Genomic DNA, 22390 nt, shown 5'->3' on the forward strand with positions numbered 1-22390 from the left:
ATCTGATACTCTGTGTTTTTTGACTGTAGTATTTAGCCCATTTACATTCAGAGCAACTGTTAAAAGATATGAATTTAGTGCATTGTATTGCCCATAAAGTCCCTGTTTCTTTGATTGTCTCTATTTCTTTCTGGTCTATCTCACTCTTTGGCTCTCTCTTCTCTTTCAAGTTCCCATTTAATATATGTTGCAGTGCTGGCTTGGTGGTCGCATATTTTTTCTGTTTCTGTCTGTTCTGGAAGCTCTTTTTCTCTCCTTCCATTCTGAAAGACAGCCTTGCTGAATAAAGTATTCATGGCTACATGTACCCTGAATATATCATACCATCCCTTTCTGGCATGCCAGGTTTCTGTGGCTAGGTCTGATGTTGGTCTAATGTTCCTTCCTCCGTAGGTTAGGAGCTCCTTGTTTTGAGTCTTTGTCTCTGAATTTTGCAAGTCTTACTATTATATGTCAGGGTGTTGATGTATTTTCATTGATTTGGGAAGAGTTCTCTCTACTTCTTGGACATGAATACTTGTTTCCTTCCCCAGATTAGAGATGTCCTCAGCTATGAGATATACTTTCTGCCCCCCTGCCCTTTCACCCTCAGGCACCACAATAATTCTGACCTTGGTACATTTCATGGCATCACTGCTTTCTTAAAACTTCTTTTTATAGGCTATTAGTTGTTTTACTCTCGTTTCCTCAACTTCCTTTCTTTCCATCCACCTGTCTTCTAGATCACTTACTCTCTTTTCTGCCTCAATCACGCTAGCCCATTAGAGCACCCAGTTTAGTCTGTGGCTCGGTTACAGCACTTTAAAATTTGGCCTGATTAGGTACCATTTGTGCACTACTAGATTCTCTGGTGAGACGCCAACTTTAAAATAAGGAACCAGACAAGGATAGATGTCATTGCTTTTATTTTCAACATAATTTCAGAGGCTCTAGATATAAAAAGGTGAGGAAACTAAGTCACAAAATTGGAATAAAGCAGAATCTTATCATTTTCAGATGATAAGATTATATATACAATCAAAGTAACCCCAGTAAATAGTGTTATATTTCATAAGTCAATTTGGGAAAGCAGTTGGATAGAAGATAAAATTGATAGTTTTTATTATCCTACTCATAATTAATTACATCAATGATAATATTTTCCACTTACTATTCATTCTTGAGGTTCCAGGCACTTCAGTCCACAATGTGAACAGCACTTCTGTGACACTGGGCAATCATAATCCTGAAGACACTTGGGTCTATCAATCTTGGAACACACCATGGGCTTGTGCGGGCAGAAACCTGGTTTGACTTTATGGGATAAAATAAAACATTTGAACTTGAAATACTTGATCATAGTTTGGGGAAACTTGGAAAACTCTAAACAGGGGTTTCTTCTGACTAAACCTCTTACCCTTTCCCCTAGAGTAAAAATAGAGTGCAGAAGGCAAAAGTATCAACTTCCAGTGGCTAATAATTTGAGGTGTATGAAAAAGGCTTGCCATCTCTGACATAGACAATCTGATAGGATTCCTGCTGCCCCCCAGAGAAGTAATGGATTTGGGTTATCTAATCCCAAATTACCAGAGGTAGAAGGAGTATTAGAGAGCACCCAGAACTTCTTTGTTTTATATGTTGCAGAACTTGAGGTTAGTGTAGGGGCAAGTGAGTAGTGTATGGCCATAGAGAAAACAAGTGGAAGTGTTGAAGTCAGTTGAAAGGCCTTGGTTTCCTTTCACTATACCATGCTGTATGCAGCACCAAACACTAAGAATCCCTCAGACAAGACCATACTATCTCAATATTAAGTAAGGAAATGAACACTAGTCTCAGAGGCTACAGAGTTCACTTCTGTCCCAATAGCAGTTTGCTACCCATCTTTTCCCTAGCATACCTTACAAGATGTGAATATGCACTTCATGTGAAGTTCTGTGTAGACAAAGGGTTTATTAGGAATGTACCTAATGGTTATCTTTTTTTTTTTTTTTGTACGAGTAAGTGGATATTGTCACCTGTCAATCAGTGAAGAATGAGACTCAGAATAAATAAGTTCTCATGGGGAAAAAATAGGGAGTGATACTATGCATGGTTGGCTTTGAAGACTAGCATAATAGTTTCCTGAAATTAAGATGACAACATGAGAGCAGTGATAGGGCATTAAAGAAAGAAAAATTCCCTAGAGATATCTAAGTTCAACCAAAGGGGCATCCTTATTCAATGGAACAACAAAGCATCCTTAGCATATGCCCTAGAGATGTTAGGAGGTGTATCCCTAGTTCTCACCTGTCCAGGCCTTGGTACAAACAAAGCCACACATGGATTCACAACATTTGGTAGTTTTGGGGCAATCGAAGTCACTCTTACATGAAGCTGGACACTCCATACGGTCCTTGAAAGGGAAGAGTGGGCACTGTCCATTCTTGGCTAAAACAAGAGTAGATGTGAGTTCTCTCAAACCCCACCCCTTCTCACACCCTTCAAACACCTTTAAAATTAGTATCTCTTTCTGTGACTTGGCTCACTCTACTGCGACTACCTCTGGTAGGCTATGGCAGAATGGAATGCCTCAGCATTTCATGGATTGTAGGAGAAATAGAGTTAGGGTTGCTCTTTGAAGCTCCAGGTGAGAAGAGAGCTACCTGGATTGGTGCGGCAGCTGAAGACATAGTAAGTCATGTTCAGATTATGGATCTATTTTTAAGGTATATCTAAAATGATTTCCTAACTCCATCAGTGTGGATTGAGAATGTTGATGCTGATTCATCAAGGATGATTTAGAAGTTCATATCAACCAAGAGAGGGAGAGCTGTGGACAGAGCAAGTTTGAGATGGGTGAGCACCTCTGTTTTAGACAAGTGAAGTGTGAGGTGTTTGTGAGATTGAGATGAAGGAGTAGAGTATGCAGTTGGAGTTTGGGAGTCAAATTCAGAATGGAGCTACAAATGTGGGTCACTAGGGCATAGATGGTGTTAAAATCAATATTTTCACATTTTGTGCATGTTTCCTCTTGTCATTATCTGATTACAAATTCTATGAGGACAGGAAGGTATTTTCCTTATTTTATTCCTTCTCTCCTCCTTCTTCTCTCTTCTCCTTCTTCCTCAAGTTGGATTCTGACAGAGTGTGGTGAATTTGACTCCCAGAGCTATGGTTAGGTTCTTTCTTTCTTTTAAGATTATTTATTTATTTATTTGACAGAAAGAGATCACAAGGATGTAGAGAGGCAGGCAGAGAGAGAGAGAGAGGAAGCAGGCTCCCCACCCAGCAGAGAGCCTGATGTGGGAGTCAATCCCAGGACCCTGAGATCATGACCCAAGCCAAAAGCAGAGGCTTAACCTACTGAGCCACCCAGGCACCCCTAGGTTCTTTCTTTCTTTTTTTTTTTTTTTAAAGATTTTATTTATTTATTTGACAAAGAGAGATTACAAGTAGGCAGAGAGAGAGAGGAGGAAGCAGGCTGCCTGCTGAGCAGAGAGCCCGATGCGGGACTCGATCCCAGGACCCTGAGATCATGACCTGAGCCAAAGGCAGCGGCCCAACCCACTGAGCCACCCAGGTGCCCACCCCTAGGTTCTTTCTTAACCCAAACATAAATTTCCCCCAATCCCACCCAAGTTCATTTCCCTGGTTTCTTCTTCCTACTGCTTCTGAGAGTGAGCCAAGGTCTAATGCATAGTGCCATGATTTCTTAAAGCCTTCCACAGTGGGTCAGACCACAATAATGTCTTTGCCATTCAGGCTCACTGGAATTACAGAATTAAAATTCCAGTTCTACTCCTGACCCACTGTGAATCCTTGAGCAACTAACTTTATCTATTTGACTCTGTTTCCTTGTCTGTATAATGGAAGAGATGATATACTATTCAGCCTGCTTCTTAGAATTTGACATCAAAGTTGTAATGCTGCCTTGTAAGTCACACGGTGCTGCATTTGAACATCAATGGTTACCACCTAGGGTGCTACCATTAAGCAAGCCCACACTACTTAACAACCCCTATGTCAAATCCTTGTGTCCCGATCACACATAATCCACCAAAAACTCAAAGATGTTTTTCTGTTATTTCAGTGTTACAGAGGAGAGAACTGAAACTCAGAGAGGTGAAGAAAATTGCAATAAATGGGAAAAGGAGGATTTTTATCTGGGTTATCTGGCACCTACCTCTGTAAGATACTATCTCCCAATATTATTGGTGCTTGTCATTATAGTAGGAATTAATCCACAGCCCTCACCTTTACTTCATCCTATTCTTCAGTTACTCTCTACTCTACTCGGACTTCATGTGATTCCAAACCTGACCTGTTTATGCTTCATTCTTGGGTGAGGCCTCAGGTACTACTCAATAGATAAGTGCACTATGTCATTTTTCTGACACAACAACTCTATTAGGTAAATACTATTACTATCCCCCTTTTATAGACAAGAATACTGAAGCTAAGGGAAACAGGCAACTGACCTAAGACCACCCACTCAGGGAATGATAGAGTAGACTTGAACCAAGGCAGTTTAACCTTAAAGCCTGAGCATATACTAATCCCTCGGATTGCCAGGGATATAAATCCTACCAGGTGGTGAGCAAGCCATTTGGCAGGCTGTGATGCTGAGGAAGTTGTTGGCATTCCCGAAGCAGCCTCCATATATAAACGGTTCACAGGACTGAAGTTTAAAGTCAAAATACCAGCGAAAGACACTAACGTCACACTCTCCTTCTTCTGGGGGTAGCATGCAGGGTTCTGAAGGTGGGATGCAGAGAGGGAAGAACATAAAGGGTAGGAAAAAAGAGAAGGGGTCAGGCTCTCAGCTTTTATGCAGTTCTTAGTATGACCATACAAGTCATAGAGAGAGCCACTGTAAATAAAAGCTCTAACCTAGCTCTCCTACAAATATGGAACTGATCTTTGTTCTCTAAGTCCTTGAGCTCTGGGAGGACAAGATTTGTTCAGTGACTGTATCCAAAGTGCCTAAGGCATTATTGTGGTCTGACCCATTCATTTATATATATAACAGAATTTCCTATTATGAGATACTCTTTACTTTGAGCCACCAGAAAACCTCTTTGAAAGCCAGAGTCCGAAACCAAGCCCAGCATCAAAGCTGACTGAGGTTTATATTTACCATGTGCCAACAATAGTCTCTTGACACTTAGTGAACATGAAACAAGTATTAATTGTGTGTGAGCGTTTGAGTGTTGGATCAAAGAAGACTGTCATCAATATTTTCCAGTTGACATCCCTCATGCCCGGACTCATTGTTTGTACTTGAGGGTTGGGAATCTGATTCAAGAACAAGAAAAGCATGAACCCTGACTTCTTGTCCTACCATCCAAGGGAATCATTCGACGAGCTCTGGATGGAGCAGGAAGTAAGACAACTCAAAAGATACCTGTGCCCTCAGCTTGGGGGCTATTACCTTGGAATGGATCCATGCACTTTTTCCCACAGGCAAATGAACAACACTTCATTTGTTTTAGGCAATCCCAATCAGTTGTGCAGAGGTCTGGAACATAAATCTCACAGAGGACCCTTTCTCGGGGGCACACTCCTGCTTTCTCTACAAGAAAGCAACATCCAAATTCAAATTCACATCCTTTGAGAGTTTCAGTTCTCCTCCCATGGCAAAGGTGAATAGTGACATTCTATCAGCCGTCTCTTCTACCTTCCATCCTCAGTAGCTCTGCTTAAATTTAGGAGCTGGGTCTTCCTCCCACCACTCATAGTTCGTTTTGATTGATCTGAATCAGGAATCTGTGCTTAGGTCAACTGAAGGGGAAGCATCTCAGATTTCATGGCAGGGAACTAGATAGGAACCAAGAGCCTTTCCTTAAGTCTAGGAGCTTCTCTCTCCTCTTGAAACTTAATATGTTATTGCCCAATTCCTTTGCCTCCAGAGTCTTAGTTGATAGGGGAAATTAATTAGTAAGAAGGGGTAGGAATACCATGGAAATAGGAGTATAGGAGTCCTGAATCCTGACTTGGGTCCCTGACTCCTTGTGAAATCAAGACCAGCCTGGGGGCACCTGGGTGGCTCAGGGGTTAAAGTCTCTGCCTTCAGCTTGGGTCATGATCCCAGGGTCTTGGGATGGAACCCCACATCGGGCTCTCTGCTCAGCAGGGAGACTGCTTCCTCCACTCTCTCTGCCTACTTGTGATCTCTGTCAAATAAATAAATAAAATCTTAAAAAAAAAAAAAAAAGACCAACCTGAGTTCCACTATATACCTTCTCAGTTACCCTTAAAGGGAACAGAAATGGGCAATGGGAGGAGAAGTGTATCACACCTGGTTTGGAGCCTGACTCCAACACGACTAGGTAAGTAATCTTAGGGGGAAAAAGGTTTTCCTCCTGAGTCCAACATTTCCCATCTATAAAATGAGAATTACAATCTCTACCTTACAACCTGCTTCTAAGAATTAAGGGGAATGATGCTTACAATGCATTCATCACAGTGCCTGGCACATGGTTTTCTTCCTCCTTTTTAGGGCTTGACACAGCTTACTAATTGCTGAGCTTGTGGGAAGTAGAATTCTAAAGTTGCCTCCCCAAGTTGTCTGTCCTCTGGTTATGAATCACACTTGAATTTAGGTGGGCTATGAGGGATTTCATAGATGGAATTAGAGTCCCAAGTTAATTGAACTTAAAATATAGAAATTATCTGACTGAGCCACATCTAAGTTGTTGAGACCTTAAAAAGAAGAGTTCATAAGTGACTCTTAATCTCACAAAACAAACTGAGGGTTGCTGGGGGGAGGGGGGTTGGGAGAAGGGGGTGGGATTATGGACATTGGGGAGGGTATGTGCTTTGGTGAGTGCTGTGAAGTGTGTAAACCTGGTGATTCACAGACCTGTACCCCTGGGGATAAAAATATATGTTTATAAAAAATAAAAAATTAAAAAAAAATAGAAGAGTTTCCCCCCTGACTAATAGAGAAGAGGTAAGATAAATTCCACGTGTGAGAGGAACCCAACATGTTATTAGGAGCTTTGAGGACAGAAGGAACTTAGTGTCCTGGACTGAAGGTGACCTCTGGAAGCAACCTCAGTGGTACAAGTGCAAGGGAATGATTCTGCCACAGCCAGTGAGTGTTAGTGAGACTCCTGGGTCCCAGATGAGAACTGCACTTTTCGATGCAACCCTGGATGCTACCTGCTGAGAACCTGAGCAGAAAATCCTTCGAAACCACACCAGACTTCTGACCAGAGAAGCATGATCCTTTTGGAGACTACTGAGTCTTGGAATTATAAGGGTTCAGAATTGGAAACACCATATGGATCATCAGTATCACCCTCCTAAATTCCAGGTTTTAAAAAAATGAAGTCAGATGGGAAAAATAGAGTGAATGAGGAGTGAGTCTAGGAGCTCTAATCCATAATTCACTCCAGAAGTCCTGAACAGTGGCCATTGAGACTTTTTGTACTTTCCAGCTTTATTTCTTATTCTTCATACCATGCTTCAAACACTCTCCAAGGATGTCTAAGGCTAAGAAGAGTTATGGTTCCTAATTTTGAGTGTACATTGAAAACACCTGTGCATCTTTTAGAAACTACAGACCATGGCCTGAAACAGAATCTCTAGAAAGGGAAGCCTAGGGACTTAATTTTTTTTTTCTCTCTTTAAAATTTAAATTCAATTCACCAATGTATCATACATCACTTTAAAGTGCCTCCAGTGGAACATAGGGAGATGGAGAGGAGAAGGGAGTTGGGGAAAATTGGAGGGGGAGATGAACCATGAGAGACTGTGGACTCTGAGAAACAATCTGAGAGTTTTGGAGGGTTTGGGGGGTGGGAGGTTGGGTGAGCCTGGTGATGGGTATGATGGAGGGCACGTATTACATGGAGCACTGGATGTGGTGCATAAACAATGAATTCTCGAACACTGAAAACAAGTTTTAAAAATAAAAAAATTTTAAAAAGTCATAAAAGGAAAAATAAAGTGCCTCCAGTGACACCAAAGCAGGCAGTCGGGCACCATGATGTACGCTGCTTAGAAATTATTGTTTTCGATTTGGGCACAGAGAGTGTAAAGCAAATCAAATAGGGACACCTCCAAAGAGGTAAAAAGGTATAGAAATCTTGGGATTATAAAGACAAATGTCCCCTCACTAGTGTAGACTCTAGTCAGTCCTCCCTTCGGCTTCTGAGGCATGTAAACCTTTTTTTGGTTTAGCCATTGTATTCCTTGCCTACTGTCAGCTTCAGCTGTCTTTTGGAATCCTCCTCCCTCCCAGTCAGCCCACCTCAACTACTAACTTTGTCTCCATGGATTCCTCCCTGAATGCACATACATTGAGCAGTCCTCTACAGCTACTGGGGATGCTCCCTAAAGTTCATAACTCAGCTCTCTGTTGTCATTACCTGACACACTTCCTGCATCCATTCCCACCAAGCTAACTGTGGTTACCATGCCTCCCTCCAGAACTTTTCTCACTTCCAAGCTGAAGGCACATATCCAACCACGTGGGAACATATATCTGGGAATCTCAAGAGACCTCTATGCCCACATGTATAAATCAGACTTACAATCTCCTATGCTTTAGCAGTGACTCCTTGACTCTGCTCCCGTCTTTATATTTGGCATCAACAGACCCCCAGGCTCTCATGAGAACCCTGAGATTCACTCCTCCCTCTCTTTCACGCTAGCATCCTGTCAGTCATGGACTTGAGTCAGTTCTACCTCCTCATTTCTCTCCAAGCCCTATGGCTTTCCCTCTTTGCCACCATTTCCAGGTCAGCTCCTGACATCACCCCATCTCTCTCCTTCACTTGTGCAACCACCTCCTCACTGACTTCTGCCCTTGAGCTCCTGCCTAGTGATGACTCACCTTTAAAAAATTAAACTTGGAAAATACACATATCAGGTAAAGCTAGGGAAATAATTTGGAGTGAACAGTGAGGGAAGAATCTGAAGTTTCCAGGGTGAGTGAGTTGGGCTCATTCTCTAAAGCCACAGAGGAAGTGACCTCATACAACACAAGTCTTTCTCTCCTTTCTGACCCTCAGTCCCAGGAAGGCCTCCTAAGGAGGGGTGGCTGCAGCTTCTCTGAACTCACCTTTGACTTTCTTGATTGGTGATGAAGTGGTCTCCTTCGAAGACAGAGAGAGAAGCAGGAGTGCTACATTCATCCAGAAGAAGGTAGAACTGTGGAGGGGAAGGTGCTTGTGTGGGATGAGAAGAGGCATGGGGATTAGGCACAAGTGAGACAGAGACTCAGACCAGGTGCTGAGAACTGTGACAATGGCCCACCACTTCTCTCAGTTCACAGATGAGGAAACCAAGATGCACAGTGCATAAGGGGTTTGTCTGAGGTCACGTGGAGAGTAGGGTAGGACTCTCAGGCCCCTTCCAGTGGCCCCACACTCTGCTACAGGACTCCACAGTGTCCCAGCAGGACATTCGCCCAGTCTTGCTCCTACATGAGAGGTCACATATAGATGATCACAGGGATTTGTCTGGAATAGTTGCAGAGCTGGTTTGCCCACTGTCATTCCCAAGGCAACCCCAGACATGAGTGAACACCTTTTTCTTGCTCCACTGATGACAAGAAACTGATGGTATGAGATTTTTAGGAGGGCCTGGGCATGTGTCACAGGGTCTTAGAGCCCCAGGCGCAAAAAAAAAAATCCTGGATAACCTCGGGTTAACAAAAGGATTCCTCGTATTCCTTCTGGTGTTATTCAAGCCTAGCTTCTGATACTCCCAGAGCCCCCCATAAATGAACGACCCTTCCCTACTCATTCCACCCCCATTTACACATGTCTCTTCCTGGTCCTTATGTACTTTTTAATTTTGTTATGTGAAGAACTAGCAATGCCTTGCTGTGTTACCTCTCTCAGACTAAATGCATTTTGAAAACAACAAGAGAGGGATGGAGCAGAAAGGAAGGGAGACAGAAAGAGAGACAGAGAACATCATTATGTCCAGAATGCACCTGTTATTGGTGGAACTTCTGACACTGGGAAAGGGGTAGAGCCTTTTCCAGATCTCCTGAAACCATGCACATGTGGCTGCCTAAGAGTAAAGACTTGTGAAAAAAAATTTTTTTAATTAATTATTTTTTTTCAGCATAACAGTATTCATTGTTTTTGCACCACACCCAGTGCTCCATGCAATCCCTGCCTTCTCTAATACCCACCACCTGGTTTCCCCCAACCTCCCACCCCCTGCCCCTTCAAAACCCTCAGATTGTTCTTCAGAGTCCATAGTCTTTCATGGTTCACCTCCCCTTCCAATGTCCCTCAACTCCCTTCTCCTCTCCATCTCCCCTTAAGACTTGTGAAAATGTATTCATTTTTGTCTCCAGAATTCTAATCCTGCACCCTCCCCAAATTTTACAACAGTATCTGGACTGTTCAGTAATGACAATTATGGCCTTAAACCTACTGAGTGACACTGATTCATGGTACTGGCTTAGCAACTTATCACTGTAGCTGTAACCTGGATCCTCAGTTTCCTCATCTGGAAAATGGAAACCATACAATGTACTGGGCAGCTTTGCTGTCACTGTGAGGTTTAGATGAGATCGGGTGAAGATTATTCATGAAGTGGCATGGAATGGTCAAAAACAGTGCTTGGAGTTGGACCTGAGTTCACGTCGTAGATCCCCCACTTACCAGCTAGTGGTCTTGGCTCAGCCATTGAACCTCACTGAGCCAAAGTCTTCCTTCCTTCTTCTTTCCTTCCTTCCTTCTTCCCTTCCTTTCTTCCTTCCTTCCTACCTACATACCTTCTTCTTTCTTTCAATATTTTAGTTTTAACTAGTCTTTAAACTCAATGTGGAGCTTGAACTCACAAGCACAAAATCAAGAGAGCCATGCTCTTCCAGTTGAGCCAGCCAGGCATCCCACACCTCGGTGTTCCTTAAGGAAATAGTAATACACCTACTTCATAGACATGGGAATTAATAGAACTATTGTGGAAAGCACAGTGACTACCTAATTAGTGCTGAATATATTTTAGTCAATAGACAAGTGATTTACTGAATACCAAAAAAAAAAACTGTCTATTTTCTTTTTAGTTCCTGAATTTCCTGTAAAAAAAACAAAAACAAAAACTGTGTGTTTCATTATTCTGTTCCTCCAAAAGATTAGCCAAGGCCTTATGGTGTCTTACATTTTTATATCAGATCTCTGTTTTGGTTTGAAGTTTTATACCCATTAACCCAGTCTTGAGTACTCATTGATCATATTAGCTGGTAGTCAATTAGTAGGAGGCAGAGCTCCAGCGGTGCGGGTACAAGGAAAGATGAAGACCAATTGGATTGCCAAATATAATACAGGATATTCAATTAGTATTTTTAAAAAATAAATAGACTTTGATCTAGAGAAGTTTTAAGTATACAGAAAATTTGAGCAGAAAGTACGGAGAGTTTTCATATGCCTTGCCATCCAGTTTCCCTATTACTAACATCTTGCATTAATATGGTACAACAGTTACAATTGATGAACTAACACTGATACATTATTTTTTTATTTTAATTTTAATTTTTTTTGTTGTGTTGTTCGTCACCATAAAATACATCATTAGTTTTTGATGCAGTATTCCAAGATTCATTGTTTAGGTACAACACCCAGTGCTCCATGTAATGCGTGCCCTCCTTAATACCCACCACCAAGCTCACCCATCCCCCCACTCTCTCTCCTCTAAAACCCTCAGATTGTTTCTCAGAGTCCTCAGTATTTTTAGTAGGAGTATATCCCATGAAATATAAAGACCATAGGCACACTAAAAATGTTTCAGTGTTTATCAGACATTCAAATTTAGTTGGTCATCTTATATTTTTATTTCCTGAACCCAGCAACATTAAAACAGAGTGAATTCATTCTGGAGGGGGATTTGTTTGGGCAAGTGACTACAAAAGATGGGTCCTGTGGGAAACAGGCAAATGGGTGTGGGGGACAGGTTCAGTGGCTCTGGGGTCTGAGACAGACTTGGAAGGCAGAGGCAAGGGTCTTGTAGGAACAACAATGAGCCAGGAAAGAAGAGACTGTCTGAAGCCCAAGTTCCACCATTAATTCACCATGTCACTTTGGGCTACTCCTTTCTCAGTTTAGCCATTTGAAAAATGAGAAGATCAACTCAATCAGTCCTGTCTGTACTGCATGCTGGCATACCCATACCCCAGAGGGCACAGGAAGATCTCCTAGAGGGTACATAGGCACAGACAGAGTTGAGGTCATAATGTCCTGGCTCTTAAATTCCACATTTACTTTTTGCTGAAGTTGTTCTGCCTGAAAAAGAGCCTGCAGTCTGCCTTTCTCCCTTTCTATTTATCTTTCTACTTATCTTTTAGAAAGTCCTGAGGTGCTTCCAAAAAAGGTAGAGATGGAAGCATATTCCTTACCTTTCTCTTACAAGTGTCCAAAGTATAAAACCTGAGTTCCAAGCAAAGGAACAATTTGAAAATGCATTTTCCTGAGGATGCTTCCCCAAGAACAAAGCAAAAAATAGGTGGGTAGGAAACATTAATGGGTCAGTACCTTGTTTTATTCAGGTAACAAAATCACAGTACATTGATATGCCTTTAGCTCCTCTCCTAGAGTTAGAAATTCCTAGAGCGATGGTACCTATCCACAGGATGTGTGTGAAAATATTCATTTCAAATGAAAAATGAAGTCAGTCTTTTTGTAGGAGAAAATGGTATGATTTGGCTAGTTGAGGATTGACTTTGTCAATTAGTTGATTCATTTAACATTTTCCATAAATATAGTGAGATAATCTGTGGCATCAAAAAAGGTGAATGTACTAAAGCATGCAATAAGATACTTTATAAAATATATACTGTCACAGGTTTATCAAAGTTAATAGTAGTCAAACTTTCCAATATTTATAAAGTGTATCAGATCAAATAAATTGTCTAAATAAAAGAATACTGGGTGTAACTAAAACCATTATTGATCATTTGGTAAATACTGGTAAAGACTTTTTGGAAAACTTTCCAGAAATTAAGAAAACCACTTCTGATTTTTTAAAAAAGATTTTATTTGCTTATTTGATAGGCAAAGATCACAAGTAGGCAGCAAGGCAGGCGGGGTGGGGGGGAACAGGCTCCCCACTGAGCAGAGAGTCCAATGAGAGGCTTGATCCAGGACCCCAGGATTGTGACCTGAGCCGAAGGCAGAGGGTTAACCCACTGAGCCACCCAGGTGCCCCAACCACTTCTGATTTTTGATTAGTATCCTAATTACTAGGAAACAAATTCTTTTCAAGTATAAGGTTTCCAATTCTTAATTCTTAAAAATTGAAAGGGGGGCTAATCAATTAGTTTATTAATATTTAACTTAGATTATTAAAAATATTTTTTATTATAGGGTATTATGTGATTTGGGGCACTGTACTAGAAGTTCAAAGAACCAAGTGACCTACCAATAACAAAACTCCTTTTGTAAAGAAGATGTGGTAATATATACAATGGAATACTATGCAGCCATCAAAAGAAATGAAATGAAATCTTGCCATTTGTGACAATGCAGATGGAACTAGAGGGTATCATGCTTAGTGAATTAAGTCAATCAGAAAAAGACAACCATCATATGCTCTCCCTGATATGAGGAAGTGGAGATGCAACATGGGGCATTTAGGGGGTAGGAAAAGAATAAATGAAACAAGATGTGATCAGGAGGAAGACAAACCATAAGAGACTCTTTTTTTTTTTTAAAGATTTTATTTATTTATTTGACAGACAGAGATCACAAGTAGGCAGAGAGGCAGGCAGAGAGAGAGGCAAGCAGGCTCCCCACAGAGCAGAGAACCCGATGCGGGACTCGATCCCAGGACCCTGAGATCATGACCTGAGCCAAAGGCAGTGGCTTAATCCACTGAGCCACCCAGGCGCCCAAGAGACTCAATCTCACAAAACAAACTGAGGGTTGCTGGGGGGAGGGGAGGAGGGAGAAGGTGGTGGGGTTATGGACATTGGGGAGGGTATGTGATATGGTGAGTGCTGTAAAGTGTGTAAACCTGGAGATTCATAGACCTGTACCCCTGGGGCTAATAATACATTATATGTTTATTAGAAAAGAAAATAATTATTTAAAAAAATAAAAAACAGTAAACAAAAACAAAAAGCAAACAACACCCCCAAACTCCTTTTGGTACCCAGCACTTACTCATCACTAAGAGACACATTACTTATATGATCAATAATTTCCCATTCCGTGGGTTGCCTCTTTGTTTTGTTGACTGTTTCCTTTGTTGTGCAGAAGCTTTTGATTTTGATGAAGTCCCAAAAGTTTATTTTTGCTTTTGTTTCCTTTGCCTTTGGAGACATATCTTGAAAGAAGTTGCTGTGGCTGATATCGAAGAGATTACTGCCTATGTTCTCCTCTAGGATTCTGATGAATTCCTGTCTCACATTGAGGTCTTTTATCCATTTTGAGTTTATCTTTGTGTACAGTGTAAGAGAATGGTTGAGTTTCATTCTTCTACATATAGCTGCCCAGTTTTCCCAGGACCATTTATTGAAGAGACTGTCTTTTTTCCACTGTATATTTTTTCCTGTTTTGTCAAAGAGTAATTGACCATAGAGTTGAGGGTCCATATCTGGGCTCTCTACTCTGTTCCACTGGTCTATGTGTCTGTTTTTATGCCAGTACCATGCTGTTTTGGTGATCACAGCTTTGTAGTAAAGCTTGAAATCAGGTAACATGATGCCCCCAACATGGACGGGACTGGAAGAGATTATGCTGAGTGAAATAAATCAAGCAGAGAGAGTCAATTATCATATGGTTTCACTTATTTGTGGAGTATAACAAATAGCATGGAGGACATGGGGAGATAGAGAGGAGAAGGAAATTGGAAGGGGAGGTGAACCATGGGAGACTATGGACTCTGAAAAACAATCTGAGGGTTTTGAAAGGGGGGGGGTGGTGGGAGGTCAGGGTACCAGGTGGTGGGTATTATAGAGGGCACGGATTGCATGGAGCACTGGGTGTGGTGCAAAAATAATGAATACTGTTATGCTGAAAATAAATAAAAAATAAATTTAAAAATAGTTATGTAGCAGTTTTAACAATATTAATATTTACAACATACTTGCATAATGCATTTGAGATCCCTTCATATTTTTTTCTGTAAAGGATTATTTATTTATTTAATAATAGTGTTTCAATATTTTAATATACAAATTTATTAATATATAAATTTAATATTATTAATATATAAATTTAAATTTTTTAATACCATTTCTTTTGTCTAATTCTTTTTAAATTTCTCTTTTATAATACATAATATTTTAGTATAGTGGTACATATATCTAATTTATAGGTAAGAATATATATATTTGGAACACACTACAATCTTAATATGAATGTACACCAAAATGGTGTGAAATTTTTCATCTAGTGAAGCCATCAGCAGATGAATGATAGCTGTTGTGTGTTGCCTGGACCTTTTTATTGCTGATTTAGGGTTCATCTTATGAATTCCCACAGGTTGTTTATCCATTCACTAGTTATGGTCTCTTGGGTTGTTTCCAGTTTTGGGGGATTCTGAATAAACCCCCTACAAACATTTTCATATGAACATAAATTGTCATCTCTCTTGAGTAAATACCAAGGAGTAGGATTGCTGGTTTGGGATAAGTATATGTTTATAAGAAACCACCAAAATATTTTACAAAATGCCTGTACCATTTTGCATTCCTACTAATAATATATGAGAGTTCCACTTGCCTCATTGTTAGCATTTAGGATTGTAGATGTGCTATTTTAGTCATTCTAATGCATACATAGTGGTACAGTTGAAAGAAATTTTAAGAGATTAAAGTAACTTGCTTAAATTTCTGGGACCCTAAGAAGCCAAGTCACTTAAAATGATGGTGGGGATTTTTTCTTATATCCCAACTGTCCATTTGACAATCTTTCAAACCCAATGGGTTCCTCAGTTCCTGAGCCTGGTTGGTCAGAAGTTTCCCCAGAACTCCATCATAGAACCTACCTCTTTGCCCAGCTTCTCCACATGGCAAAGGTTGCTCTTTGCAGTAAACAGAGGAGCATTTTGCAATCAAAATGTCTACAGATGGTCAGGAGCTGGGGGAACAGTGTGAATTTCCAAATTATAATTTGGGGAAACTACAGGTAAGGCCCCACTATGATTCTACTACATCCCATGACCCCTGCTGTTCCTTCCACTCCCACCCCATGCCAGGAGCACACACAGCCTCAGGTTATGTTTCCATGCCTGAGAGCTCCTCCCTCACATTTTCCTCCTCCCAATGGCATGGTAGGTCTTCTGCTTGGCTACTCAACCAAGAACATGCTTTTAGCCTCAGTCACTGGGCAGACCTTGAGGAGAACAATTAGCTCCATGTGTCTCTTTCATATACCTTGCCCTAAATTTAGGCAGAGTAAGTAGATGTCTTCTACATAACTCCTATCCAGTGATCAACATTCTGATACTGAAACTCTCTAGGTGTGGCATGCCAATCGTGGCATCTCTCTATATGTGTTATTTAAATATCTTAAATCTTTCTAACTGTTTCTGTCTTTGACCTATCAGTAGTTCAGAAAAGTATGTCCAGGGCTCTCAGTACAAGAACTTCTCAATTTATGCCTGTAATTCCATCAATGTTTGTTTAATGTATCTAAATTGTATTGATTTAGATAGAGTTTCTGATTAATCAAATCTTTTATCATTATATGGTGTCCCCTTTTCTATCTCTAAAATAAACTCATCTTCTAACTCTATATTACCTGATATTAATCTAATTTTCTTTTTAGTTTGCATTAGCCTCGACTCCTCCCCCCCATTTTGCTTTCAACCTTTCCATGCATTTTTGTTTTATTTTTCAAACAGTGTCAATCTACATTTAGGAAAAATCCAACCTAGTAATCTTTACCAATTAATTGACATTTATAGGCTTTAATGACCTATTTGGGTTCATTTCTACAATCTTATTTTGAGTTTTCTGTAACCAATCCTTATTATTTGCAGATTACCTATTTGTAAATTTATTTTTTTTTATCAAGCAACTCAATATCAAGAAAACAAATAACCTCCATGTTATTCCTTAGGCTCCATAAGTAAGTGAAACCATATGATAATTGACTCTGCTTGACTTATTTCACTCAGTATAATCTCCTCCAGTCCCATCCATGTTGATACAAAAGTTGGGTATTCATCTTTTCTGATGGAGGAATAATATTCCATTGTGTATATGGACCATATCTTCTTTATCTATTCATTTCTTGAAGGTCATCTTGGCTCTTTCCACAGTTTGGCAGTTGTGGCCATTGCTGCTATGAACATTGGGGTACATATGGCCCTTCTTTTCACCACATCTGTATCTTTGGGACATTAGGAGAAGGAAAGAGAAAGTGAATTTGAGGAAATCAGAGGGGTTGACAAACCATGAGAGACTGTGGACGTTGAGAAACAAACTGAGGGTTTTGGAGTGGAGGGGGGGATGGAGGTTAGTGGGAATTAAGGAGGGCATGTATTGCATGGAGCACTGGGTGTGGGGCATAAACAATGAATCTTGGAACACTGAAAAAATGAAATTAAATTTTTAAAAAATTTAAAACCAAAACAAAAAGAAATAACCTGATTAATAAATGGACAAAGGTCTTGAATAGAAATTTCTCAGGAAAAAAAAAAAAAAACCATGTACAAGTGGCCAACCGTTATATGGAAAGGTGTTCAACATAACTGATCATCAGGGAAATGAAAACCAAATCTATCTTGTTAGATATATTGAGATACCTTGTTAAAATGGCTATAAGAGAGGTGCCTGGGTGGCTCAGTCAGTTAAGCATCTGCCTTCAGCTCAGGTCATGATCCCAGCATCCTGGGATCAAGCCCGGCATCAGGCTCCCTGCATAGCCGGAAGCCTGCTCCTCCCTCTCCCACTTCCCCTGCTTGTATTCCCTCTCTTGCTGTGTCTCTCTTTGCCAAGTAAATAAATAAAATCTTTTTTTAAATGGCTGTAAGATAACACATGTTGGCAAGGATGTGGAGAAAAGGGCTCTTGTGTGTGTTTGGTGGGAATTTAAATTGGTGCAGTTGCTACGGAAAACAACCTGGAGGTTACTCAAAAAATCAGAAACAAGACTATTATATGACCCAGCAATCCTACTTCTAGGTATATTATGTTCAAAAGAAATGAAAGCAATATATTGAAGAGATATGTGCACCTCCATGTTCACTGTAGTATTATTCATGATGACTAAGTGCCAGTGGATGGGTGAATGGATTAAGAAAATGTGATATATATGGATATTATTCAGCCTTAAAACAAATAAACAAACAAACAAACAAACCTACCTGTCATTTGCAACAATGTGGGTGAATCTGGAGGATATTATGCTAAGTGAAATAGAGCTACCCTATGATCCAGCAATTGCACTACTGGGTATTTGCCCAAAGATACAGATGTAGTGAAAAGAAGGGCCATAGTGAAAAGAAGGCCCACTTTTCATAGCAGCAATGTCCACAATAGCCAAACTGCAGAAGGAGCCAAGATACCCTTCAACAGACAAATGGATGAAGAGGATGTGGTCTGTATATACAATGGAATATCACTCAGGCATCAGAAAGGATGAATACCCACCATTTGCATCAGCATGGATGGAACTGGAAGATATTATGCTGAGTGAAATAAGCTAAACAGAAAAAGACAATTACCAGATGGTTTCACTTATTTGTGGAACATAAGGAAGAGCATGAAGGACATTAGGTGAAGGAAGGGGAAACTGAAGAGGGGGATTTCAAAGGGGGAAATGAACCATGAGAGACTCTGGACTGAGAAACTGAGGGTTTTGTGGAGGGATGGGTGAGCCTGGTGATGGATATTAAGGAGGACTCATATTGCATGGAACACTGGGTGTTATTAGCAAACAATGAATCATGGAATGCTACATCAAAAACTAATGATGTACTGTATGGTGATTAATGTAACATAATAAAAACATTATAAGAAAGAAAGAAAGAAGAAAAGAAAGAAAGAAGTCAGACACTGAAAGGCAAATACTGCATGATCTCATTTACATGTGGAAGCTCAAAAGTTGAACTCATAGCAGGGTGTAGATTAGTGGTTGCCAGGGACCACGTGCATGTGTGTGAAATGGAAAGTGCTTGTCAAAGGGGACAAGCCTCCAGTAATAACATGGGTAAGTTTGGGCGATCCAAAGTGTAGCATAGTGAATGTAAGTAATAATACTGTGTTGTACACTTGAAATTTTCTAAGAGTATAGGTTGTGTTTGCACCACACATTAAAAAAGGCATGTTAACTAGCTTGATTATAGTAATCATTTCACAATATGATACTGTATCAAAATTTATGCTACCCATCTTCAATCTAAACAATTTTTATTTGTCGATTTACCTCAAGAAAGCTGAGCGATGTTTTTTAAATACAAAGAAGTTTTCACTAGGTGTTTAGAACTAGATTAACAGGAGAAGGGGCGAGATGGCAGAGAAGTAGAAGACTGGTTCCCTAAATTGAGCCTAATATCTACCAGAACACTCTGAACACCCATGAAATCAGCCTGAGATGTAAGATTATGTACTTCTGGGTCTCTACAGGGGCAGATCATCAATGGAGAGGTAAAGCAGAGTGGAAACACTCGGACTGTTATTGGAGGATAAACAGAAGGAGGAGGGAAACACCAGAAGTGACCCATTTGAAAGTAATACCCCAATACAAAAGTGCATTAATTTGGAGTCTGGTTAAAAGCACTCAAAAAGAGCAGAAGATCTTAAAAGGCAACTGGTAGAATCAGGCTGTCACAGGCAGGGTTTGCTAAGGCCTGTGGTCCCAGGATGGTTACCACCAGTAACCACCAGTGCCAGAGAGAGTCCAGCAGGGCCTCCAGTCCATGGTCCCTGAGCCCACAGGTTTCAACTGCTTGAACCACCACTTGGGCTGGGTGCATTCCCACTGGTGCCTGAGAAAGCCAGGTGTGGACACTGGCCAGTAGTCTCTGGGCACACAGCCTTCCATGGTCTGCACCTTTGCATGACGTGCACCATTGCTGCTGGGTGTGAGCACGCCTGGCGTGGGCAGGGGCTCCAGACAGCAGTCCCAGCAACAGCAACCACCTGGGTTCTGGTTCACCAGGACCAATATCCCTCGCAGTTTTAGTGGTACTGGGTGCAGAGATAAACAGAGGCCTCAGGCAACCACTGAGACAGGTGGCTGTGGGTGCAACCACCTGTGGGAGGTTGTGTTGTTCAGCGGAGTTTGCAGAGGGGGAGTCTGTGTTCTGGACCGTCTAGAGGGGAGCAGACTGAGACTTCTCTCTGAGGCAGAGGTCTGGGTGTGTACAGTTTGCTTACCACTAATCCTTCGAAAAGCTGCAAAAAGCATCCAAAGAACAAAAAGGCCAGAGAACAAAAGCCTGAAAAACTGGTTTCCACAGTCCCAGCCCCTTGATAGGGGGCAGGGTGACTCAGCCCAAGCAAGATTGACTGAAAAACAATGTGGCAGGCTCCTCCCCAAGAAGACAAGCCAAAAGAACAAGAGGACAACCACCACAGGGTCACCATAAAACTGTAAAAACCCAGCATCAGGGAAAATAACATATTAACCTCCTGGTATTGCCCCAAACCCTGTATATTTCATAGATACTACTTTTCTTTCTTTCATTTTTTAAGAATTCATTCTCATGAGTCTTATTATTTTAGTTACAACTTACAACTTACCATTACAACTAGAGGTTTTAATAGAAACTATTCCATAATAACTTTTTAACTCGAAATTTTTCCATACATATACCTGTGTTTCTTTTTCTTTTTTTAAAATATGCATATAGACATAAGCTTCAAGATAATCCTTTTCCCTATTCAATACTATCCCTATATATAAACCTGTTTTAATTTCCTTGTATCTCTAGAAAGTTGAGTCCTTGAACAAAGATAACAAGATACACCGAGAAAGAACCAAAATTACCTTCCTCACCCACACTAAGGTTTTATAACCACCTTCCAATCTTATTCTTCTGTCAGTGTTTCTGTCTATTTGGTTCTTTTTTCTTTTTTTTACTTTTTAAAAAAAAATTATTTTCAGTATTCCAGAATTCATTATTTATGCACCACACCCAGTGCTCTCTGCAATATGTGCTTTTCATAATATCCACCACCAGGCTCACCCAGCACCTCCCACCCTCTTTATTTTTGTACTATATAAATATTAATCGGGGTTCATTTTGGCTGGGTGTTTTGGGTTTTTTGTCTTTTACTTTTGTAGGTCTTTTTGTTTGCTTTTGTTTGTGTACCTTATAAATCTTACTTTGGGGGCTCATTTTGTCTGGGTTTTCTTTTTTTCCTTTTTTTCCTCTCTGTTTTTTTCTTTTTTCTTTCTTTTTGGTGGTGATTTCTGATTGCTCTGAAACTTTCCAGGATGGACCTTGCCTAGATCATGGTTAATATATTCACCTATACCACCCCTCAGCCACCTCTCACCAAAATGACTAGGGGGAAAAATTCAGAGACTGTGCCCTCTCCATCAGAACTATTGGATATGGATATAAACGGTATGTTGGAAAGGAAATTCAGGGTAACAATTATCCAGGCAATGGCTAGGTTGGAGAAGACCATTAGTGACAACATAGAACCTCAAAAGGGTGGAAGTGAGGGCTGATCTGACAGTACTAAAATCAATGAGATCCACTCTAATCTAAATACTCTAACAGCTAGGGTAACTGAGGCAGATGATAGAATTGGTGATCTAGACGACAAACTGATAGAGAAAAAGAATCAGGAGGAGGTCTGGAAAAAACAGCTTAGAAACCATGAAAACAGAATTAAGGAAATATATGATGCCATGAAACATTCCAATGTCAGAATTATTGGGATCCCTGGGGGGTGGAGAAAAAGAGAAGACTAGAAGATATAGGTGAACATATTCTGAATGAAAATTTCTCTAATCTGGGGAATGGAACAAGTATTCATTTCCTAGAGACAGGAAGGATACCCTTCAAGATCAATGAGCCTAGAAAAACCTCCAGAAACTTAATTGTGAAATTCATGAATCATGATTTCACACAGGAGGTCTTAAGGGTATCTGGGGGAAGAGATTCCTTAGGTACAGAGGAAGGTCCATCAGAATAATGTCAGACCTGTCCACAGAAACCTGGAAAGCCAGAAAGGGCTGGCAAGACACATTCAGGGCACTAAATGAGAAGAACATATAGCCAATAATGCTTTATCCAGTAAGGCTGACATTCGGAATGGATGGAGAGATAAAGAGCTTCCAAGACCAGCAAGGTTTAAGAGTATGTGACCACCAACCTGGCACTACAAGAAATATTAAGGGGAGTTCTATAAAAGAAGAAAGAACCCAAGAGTGACATAGAACAGAAACTTACAGAGACAATCTGTAAGAAACAAGGACTTCACAGGCACCATGATGTCATTAAAAACTTATCTTTCAATAATCACTCTCAACGTGAATGGCCTAAGTGCTCCCATAAAATG

General features: G+C 40.6%; 1 protein-coding gene across 1 annotated transcript; it reads right to left on the reverse strand.

Annotated features, from left to right (window-relative positions):
* Positions 1–1153: 1153 nt before the first annotated feature.
* WFDC8 (WAP four-disulfide core domain 8) lies at positions 1154–8382 on the reverse strand (the record flags this gene model as incomplete). Its single annotated transcript, XM_082743025.1, has 5 exons — positions 1154–1293; positions 2266–2406; positions 4546–4713; positions 5390–5530; positions 8334–8382. The coding sequence occupies 5 exons, from the start codon at positions 8380–8382 to the stop codon at positions 1154–1156; spliced, it is 639 nt and encodes a 212-aa protein (XP_082599151.1).
* Between the last annotated feature and the right edge of the window lie 14008 nt (positions 8383–22390).

This window comes from Mustela nivalis, assembly GCF_964662115.1.
Source record: "Mustela nivalis genome assembly, chromosome: 8".
Lineage (NCBI taxonomy): Eukaryota > Metazoa > Chordata > Mammalia > Carnivora > Mustelidae > Mustela > Mustela nivalis.